Source organism: Myotis davidii, unplaced genomic scaffold, assembly GCF_000327345.1.
Source record: "Myotis davidii unplaced genomic scaffold, ASM32734v1 scaffold1798, whole genome shotgun sequence".
Classification (NCBI taxonomy): Eukaryota; Metazoa; Chordata; class Mammalia; order Chiroptera; family Vespertilionidae; genus Myotis; species Myotis davidii.
Window position 1 is genome coordinate 717,826 of NW_006288952.1, and position 9,298 is coordinate 727,123.

Sequence of the window (9,298 nt, forward strand, 5' to 3'; positions counted from 1 at the left end):
GGAAGTCTTAATGCTCAGAACTGAAAAATCCTACTTAACAGTGTAATGTAAGCTGTGACCATCTCCTCACCAATAATATGTGCATAAATGCTCTGTATACATTAAAATCAGCAGGAGTTTTAGGTATGTTATTATTAGGATTTCCATTATTCATTCTTTAAAAATAACTTCTTAGGAACTGCAGCGAATTATAAGAGATAATATATACTTCAAGGAGAATATTAATATTAAAACTGTATATTGTTTTTTAAAAATCTTTATTGTGGAAGTATTACATATGTCCCTTTTTTCCCTAATCGACCCCTTCCAGCTCACCACCACCCCCCATCCCAGGCCCTCACCAGCCCACTCTCTGAGTCCATGGGTTGTGCATATATGCATACAAGGTCTTTGGTGGATTACCTCCTACCCACCCCACTTCCCCCCTTACCTCCAAGATTTTGCATTATGTTCAATGCTTCCATGTCTCTGGATTCACTCCATTCATCAGTTTATTTTGTTAATTAGATTCCACATATGAGTGAGATCATGTGATACTTGTCTTTCTCTGACTTATTTCACTTAATATATGCTCCAGGTCCCTCCATGCTGTTTTAAAGGGTAAGAGAGTCTTCTTTTTTACAGTTGCATAGTATTCCATGGTATACATGTACCACAGCTTTTTTATCCACTCATCTACTGATGGTCACTTGGCCTGTTTCCAGATCTGAGCTATTGTGAATAGTGCTGCTATGAACATAGTGGTGCATACATTCTTTCTGATTGGTGTTTTGGGTTTCTTAGGATGCATTCCTAGAATTGGGATCACTAAGTCAAATGGTAGTTGCATATTTAATTTTTTGAGGAAACCCCATATTGTTTATCATAATGACTACACCAGTTAGCATCCCCATCAGCAGTGTACTAGGGCTCCCTTTTGTCCACATCCTCAACAACACTTGTCTTTTATTGATTTGTTGAAGGTAGCCATTCTGACAGGTGTGAGGTGATATTTCATGGTTATTTTAATTTGCATCTCTTTGATGATCAGTGACTGAGCATTTTTTCATATGTCTCTTGGCAATCTGTGTGTCCACTTTGGAGAAGTGTCTATTTAGGTCCTTTGCCTATTTTTAAATTGTATCATTTGTCTTCCTTCTGTTAAGTTGTGTGAGTTTCTTATATATTTTGGATATTAACCATTTATCAGATGTATCATTGCCGAATATGTTCTTCCATACAGTGAGTTCTCTTTTCATTTTGTTGATGGTTTCTTTTGCTGTGCAGAAGCTTTTATTTTGATGTAGTCCCATTTGTTTGTTTTCTCCTGAGTTTACTTTGCCCTAAGAGATGTATCTATAAACATATTGCTATGAGGATATCTGAAATTTTGCTGTCTAGATTTCTTCTAGGATTTTTATGGTTTCGGTTTCCCAACTTATATTTAAGTCTTTTATCTATTTTGAGTTTTGTTTTTCTGTATGGTATAGTATAAGTTGGTCTAGTTTCATTTTTTTCCCATGTATCTGTCCAATTTTCCCAACAGTATTTATTGAAGAGACTGTCTTGACTCCATTGTATGCTCTTGGCTCCTTTGTCAAATATTGAGTGTAATGGCTTGGGCCAAATTTGGGGATCTATGTTCTGTTCCATTGATCTATATGCCTGTTCTTGTGCCAATACCAGACAGTTTTGATTACAGTAGCCTTGTAGTATAAGTTGATATCTGGTACTACTTTGTTCTTCTTCTTTCTCAAGATTGCTGCAGCTTTTGGGGTCTTTTATGGTTCCATATAAATTTTTGGAGTATTTGTTCTCGATCTGTAAAATAGTGCATTGAATCTGTAGATTACCTTGGGTAGTATGGACATTTTAATGATGTTGATTCTACCTATTCATAAACACAGAATATTCTTCCACTCATTTATATCTTCTTTATCTCTTTTTTCAATGGCCTGTATTTTTCAAGTAAAAGTGTTTTACCTCGTTGGTTAGTTGTATTCCTAAATATCTTAATTTTTTTGTTGCACTCATAAATGGGATTGTTTTTTAGTTCCTCTTTCTGAGAATTCTTTGTTGGTGTATAAAAAAGCCATCGATTTTTGGGTGTTGGTTTTGTATCCTGCCAAATTCATTTATTAAATCTAGTAGTTTTTTGATGGAGTCATTAGGGTTTTCTATGTTCAATATCATGTCATCTGAGAATAATGAGAGTTTTACTTCCTCCTTTCCAATTTGGATACCTTTTATTTATTGTTCTTGTCTGCTCGCTGTGGCTAGGACTTCCAGTACTTTTTGAATAAGAGTGGTAAAAGCGGAAATCCCTGTCCTTTTCCTGTTCTTAGGGGAAATGGTTTTAGTTTTTCACATTGAATATGATGTTTGCTGTAGGTTTGTCATGTATGACCTTTATCATGTTGAGATATGTTCCCTCTATTCCTACTTTGCTGACAGTTTTTATTAAAAATGGGTGTTGGGCCCTAGCTGGTTTAGCTCAGCATACAAAGCATCGGCCTAAAGAATAAAGTGTCCCAGGTTCAATTCTGGTCAAGGGCATGCAGTTTACCTGCAGGCTCCTCCCAGGCTCTGGCCCTGGTTGTGGCACATGTGGGAGGCAGCTAATAGATGTGTTTCTCTCACATCAATGTTTCTTTCTGTCTTTCCCTCTCTCACTCTCTCTAAAAATCAATGGAAATATATCCGTGGGTGAGTATTAAAAAATAATAAAATTAAATTTTAAAAAATGTGTGTTGGATTTTGTTGAATGCTTTCTCTGCATTTATTGACATGATCATGTGATCTTTATTTTTCAATCTGCTTATGTGACATATCACTTTTATTGATTTGCGAATTTTGTACCAGCCTTGCAACCCCAGAATAAATCCCACTTGGTCTTGATGTACGATCTTTTTAATATATTGCTGAATGCAATTTGCTAATATTTTGTTGAGGATTTTAGCCTCTATGTTCATCTGGGATATTGGCCTATAATTCTCTTTCTTTGTAGTGTCTTTCTCTGGTTTTGAAATTAGAATAATGCTGGCCTCATAAAAAGAGCTTGGAAGTATTCCTTCCTTTTGGATTTTTTGGGATCATTTGAGGAGGATAGGTGTTTATTCTTCTTTGAATGTTTGGTGAAACTCCCCTATGAAGCCATATAACCCAGACTTTAGTTTGCTGGGAGTTTTTCCTAATCACTGCTTTTATTTCATCAGTTATTATTGGCCTATTCTGGTTTTCTGATTCTTCCTGATTCAGTTCTGGAAGATTGTATTTATTTTGGAATTTATCCATTTCATCCATATTGTCCAAATTGTTGGTATATAATTGTTCATAATATTTTCTTACAATTCTTTGTATTTCTGTGGTGTCAGTGGTTACATCACCACTTTCATTTCTGATTTATTTAGTTGTGTCCTCTCACTTTGTTTCTTGATGAGTCTGGCTAATGGTTCATCAATCTTGTTTATCCTTTCAAAGAACCAGCTCTTGGTTTCATTGATTTTTTGTATTATTTTATTTTTATTTTTATTTATTTTTAGTCTAGTCTCTATGTCATTTATTTCTGCTCTAATTTTTATTATTTCCTTACATCTACTTACTAAGTCTTTTCTTGTTGTTTTCTTTCTAATTCTTTAAGTTGTAGGGTTAGATAACTTATTAAAAGTTTTTCTTATTTTTTGAGGTAGTCCTGTAGTGCTATAAACTTCCCTCTCAGTACTGCTTTTGCTGTGTCCCAGAGATTTTGGGTTGTTGTGTGTTCTGTTTCACTTGTTTTCAGTATGTTTTTTTTTATTTCTTTCCTGATCTCGTTGGTAACCCATTCATTGTTTACTAACATGCTACTTAGCCTCCATGTGTTTGAATTTTTTTTTTGGGGGGGGTGTTTTTACTGTAGTTGATTTCTAATTTCATTCCACTGTGATCCGAGAAGATGCTTGATATGATTTCAATTTTCTTTAACTTGTAGAGACTTGTTTCATGTCCTAACATGTGGTCTATTTTTATGAATGATAAATGTGCACTTGAGAATAATGTATATTCTGTAGCTTTGTGATGAAATGTTCTACAAAAGTCAATTAAATCCATCTGATACAGTGTGTCCTTTAGAGTCACTGTTTCCTTGTTTATTTGTTGTCGGGAAATCTACCCAGTGAAGTCAGCGGGGTGTTAAGCTCCCCTACTATAACTGTGTTGTTGTCAATCTCTCTCTTAAAGTTCTTTATAAGTATTTTTTAAAATATATTTAGTTGTTCCTATATTAGGTGCATATATGTTTACCAAGGTTATATCCTCTTGTTGGATCAATCCCTTTAGTATTATATAGTGACATTTGTTGTCTCTTGTGATGGCCTTCATTTTGATGTCTATTTTGTCAGCCATGAGTATTGCTAACCCAGCTTTTTTTTTTCTTTTGCATTTGCATGGAAATTTTTTTCCCATAACTTCACTCTCATCTTGTATGAGTCTTTTTTTAAAAAAATATATATTTTATTGATTTTTTTACAGAGAGGAAGGGAGAGGGATAGAGAGTTAGAAACATCGATGAGAGAGGAACATTGATCAGCTGCCTCCTGCACACTCCCCACTGGGAATGAATAGCTCTCAGGCAATCATCCACGGGTCTGGTGGTTTTTTTTTCCAACAGGGTGGGGCAATTGATTCTGCCAGGAGGATAATTATTATTCTCTTAAATGGCCTCAGAAACTGCACAATGGGGTAAGGTGTTTTCCAATAGGGTGGGTCATCTATCTTCTCTATAGGCACAGCTGCCTATATAAAAATGTCTGCATAAGAAAGATGACTTCTGTGGCATAAGGGAATGATTCAGCTCCAGAAACCAAGGTGTCTGCCTCCTGAGTTCTAACCCCAGAGCTCCTGATCCTCACTTTTGCTTACATAGCTCCAGTCCACTCTGTCCTCCCTCTGCTGGACCACAAGGTGAGTCGCTCCACAGAGAATTTTGTGCATTAGCCCTTTAGTAGGGTACCTGCATTCCCAGCATTTCTCTCTGGCAGAAAGGAACCCCACTGCTTTTCACAGCCTTATGTTATGTGGATACCCTTCTCAGTTCTGGTGCTCACTCCTGGAGTGTCAAGCTTGGGGATTAGACCCCAGAGTTCTCAGTGGCAAACCCCACAGTTGAGATATCTCTCCATAACTTTAGTTACAGTCTGTGGGAGCCCAGCCAGTCCTTTCATGACTCCGCCCCTCCTACCAGTCTCTATGTGGTCTCCACTTTCCATCCTCATTTATCTGTCTCTCCAGTGAGTCTTCTGTTGATTATTATGCAGGAAGTTATTCTGTATTTTAGTTGTAGTTCCAGTTTGGTCCTGAGAGTTTGTCCCTGCAGCACCCAATTACTCCACCACCATTAATTTCTGTTTATTCTTATTTATGACATTATCACATTTCCTAATACAACTTAAATAGAATATTTCACCAATATTGCCTCCTTAAAATGACAATTTCATCACTAAAAGATAAATGAAAATAGAAACAAGTACTTACTCACAATATCACTTCCCCAGAACAGAAGGACAGCCAACATTGGGAAAATAATAGTAAGCACATAGTCATTTGCAGAAAACCATAAAGCTGGGAAGAAAAAAACCCCACAAAAATCATGATTAATATTTATATCATAAATTCATGTCCAACCAATTAATGGTCAACAGTGTTATTTATTGTGGAGATGGAAAATTAAAATAATAGGTTAAAACTGTGGTCTTATATAAATACATAAATAATTACAGATATATTTAGTTAAATAACAAATATTAATGAAACAAAAAAAAGGTTAAGTATTTTCCACCACATTTTCCTTAAGCTGTGATTCATGGAAAGGGGTAGTATACCCCAAGAGCTAAGAAAAGGGCTCCTCAGCCACAGTACCTGAGTTTGAAACACAGTTCTAACTTGCAATCTGTGTGATCTTGGACAGCCTAATGCCTTTCTGTTTTTTGGTTGCTACATGGGTACAACAAGTAATGACACCTTGAAGGACTGTAGTTAACTGTTAACAAAATTAAGATATGAAAATGGCTAAAACAAAGCTTGATCCCTCAAAGTGCTCAGTGAACACTAACTGCAGTTATTATTATGGGGTCCTGTAGTGATTGCCTGTATGTGTAATGTGCCAAGAATTTACCTCAAAGGAAGAGTTATCTTCCTGTAAAGACTGACTCAGGGGACAGGAGTGAGGAAGTAGTACAACTGGGTACCCTACCCGTGGTCTTATTGTGACCTAAAAGTAAGACAGATGTGAGCCTGAGCTTTTCTGAAACTTACTCTGGAACAGAGGATGAATTCGTAAATAATTAGTCTTAAAATGACTGCTGACAAAAAGTAACATGAGGAGCTTTAGGTAGTAAGGAAGCTTCTATCAAGTGGAACATGTGTTACCCAAACAATGAAAATGCAGCTGTAGAAAGGAAATTGTGATATTAAGACTTCTAATGAAATTTTCTGAGAACTTTTAAAAATTACGTTTAATTGCATCTGATCTATGCTTAAGGCCATATTTTTATCGATGAAATTTCTCCTGTAACAATAAAGCCAGGTATATGAACTGAAAGCCTTTCAGAGTTTGCCTGGACTAGAGGACTTTCTGGGTGAGGAACATTTCTGAATAGTGCACAAGGCAAGCACTGGTGTTGCTCTGAAATGATCCCTTTCGAAATCTCCACTGTATCCACATGCGAGGATCCTTGTGGGCTTTCACACCATAATGCTAGTCACACATTTCTTGGGTTAAGCTTATAAAGCTAAACTCTGGTAAATGTTCACAGTCATCCCCAGAATATAACAACACCATCAATTCTTATGTTAGAGATAGTAGCTTTCCAGATTCCAGCATTTTGCCCTGTACATGGCAGAGACTCAATACGTTTATTATTGATGGTTGATATAGTTATAGGTTGAAATATTGTGCGAATAGAAGACAGGCTTTTGGGATGCTACCATGGTTGCAGATCCACCAAGAGACTGATGTTTTCAGGTACCCTGAATCAATGCCACTTTAATTTACAACTGAATTACTGAATCTCTTCCTATACCAAAGGAAGCCCATTTCCATTCAGCCTAAAAATCCTATGTGAAAAACCTTTCTGAATTATGCATAGGTTTTCATATGACTGAAGGATCTAGTCAAAGCTCTATTATCTACTGACTATTTTTAATTAACTTCTTTTCCTCTACTCACTTTATTATTTGGTTTTGAGTTGGAAACATTAACTTCCCAATCCTTATGATTATTATATGAAGAATTATGAACCCCTCCTTACCATTGAAAAAATGGAGATACAGTGAATTAAGGATCTTAAGTATGTATGACCCAAACTGCATCTTGATACCCCTCTAAGCACACCCGAAAAGAAAACAAAGATTGCCCACCATTAATCCACATTCTACTAGGTAGAATTCTCTATTAAGGAATTTCTAGTTGTCATTTATGTCTATACCAGAGGCCTAGTGCATGAATTCATGCACCAGTGGGGTCCCTCAGCCTGGCCTGCGGGATTGGGCCGAAACCCACTCTCTGACATCCCATGAGGGATCCCAGATTGTGAGAGGGCACAGGTCAGGACCAGAGACCCTACCAGTGCATGATTGGGGTCAGGGAGGGACTGCCGGAGGGCTCCAGGGGGTGTCTAGCCATCTCTCTCAGTCCCAATCAGCTGCAAGAAGCAAGCTAACCTACCTGTCAGAGTGTTAGCCCCCTTGTGGTCAGTGCACATCATAGGTTGACCAGTCGACTGCCCCCTGGTGGTCAGTGCATGTCATAGCAAGTGCTTGAGCGGCCTTAGCATATCATTAGCATATTATGCTTTCATTAGTTGAACCCATGACTGGACAACCAGACACTTAGCATATTAGGCTTTTATTATATAGGATTTGAAAAAAAAAGCACACAACATAGTAAAAATTGATTCCACTGCCTAAATCCCCAGGATTCACAAATGGGTAAATTCATCAAAATAAATTTGTAAGAACCCCGCTTCAATTAACCATTTGGGCAGAAGAATTTCTTTCTATTCCCTTAAAAAATGGTGCAAAACTATGACAATACCAGATGCTGGCAAGAATGGGGTAACTACATCACTCATATGTTGCTGATGGGAATGAACAATGGAACAACCACTCTGGAATACAGTTAGGCAGTTTCTTAAAAAACTAAGCCTATACTTACATACAATCCAGGAGTTGTAGTTCTATGCATTTATCCAGAGAAATGAAGACTATGTCCACATAAAAAACTGTACAGGATTGTTTATAGAAATGTCATGAGCAGTAGCACAAAACAACTGAAAACAACCAAGATGTGCTATAGTGGGTGGATGGTTCAACAAGGTGTGATATACCCATAGTGTAGAATATTAGAGAGAGAGAGAGAGAGAGAGAGAGAGAGATTGCTAATGATGCTGTTGCATGACATGATTGGGGTCTATAATAGATAGGGGTCTATAACAGATCTATAATAGATCTCAAGGGCATTGTGCTGACTGAAAAAAAAAGCCAGTCTCAAAAGAATACATACTTATATATAAAATTTTGGAAATGACCGAAGTATTGATATGGAGAACAATTTATGCTTAACAGGTTAGGGATATTAAGGGAGCAGGTGACTATAAAGAGATTGCATGAGGCAGATATTTGTGTGAATGGGTTAGTTCTATATTCTGATTGTGGTGGTCATCACAGAAATGTACACATGTGATAAAAAGAAAAAGTAACATATACACATTGTACCATTGTGAACTGGGTGGTTTTGGCATTTAACTACCGTTACATAAAATGCAACCACTGGGGGAAGCTGGGTAAGAGTACACAGCACCTCTCTGTTCAATCTTTGAAACTTCATGTGATTCTATAACTATTTCAAAAAATAAAGATGGGTGTACAGCCAAATGTCTGAGACTCTGGTAGAATCTTCTATATTCTCTAGAACAAAGCACCACTTTCACATTTTAACAGCCCCAACAGTAAGCATAGTTCATATTTTATCAGGGGACTATGAAAACAAAGATGAAACAATCACACAGAAAATTACAAACTTTGCCTTTATCCCAGAGATTGGTATTCCCTTCCCATCCACCTTCCTCCCATCTCATGGCCTTTAAGTCTCGAGTTTACAATTCTCCTCTCAGTGATCTACACTCTACTCCAAAATCTCCCTCTCCCACTGTGAGTTAATGAGATTTTCAATATGGAGAGATTTTTGAGCAGAAAAGCCTTCCAAATTCTGCTCTTAGCCATCTCCTGTCCATGCTGCACCACACAGACACCCATTTCATGACACCCCAGCTTCAACAACTCA

The 9,298-nt window shown here is 37.1% G+C and overlaps 1 protein-coding gene across 1 annotated transcript in view; it reads right to left on the reverse strand.

The window, feature by feature from the left end:
• Positions 1-9,298, reverse strand: part of CD47 (CD47 molecule) — a 40,648-nt gene that overhangs the window by 30,156 nt on the left and 1,194 nt on the right. Inside the window, exon 2 of the mRNA XM_015562276.1 lies at positions 5,491-5,577. Coding sequence (XP_015417762.1) covers positions 5,491-5,577 — 87 coding nt within the window. The remainder of the gene's footprint in view (positions 1-5,490; positions 5,578-9,298) is intronic.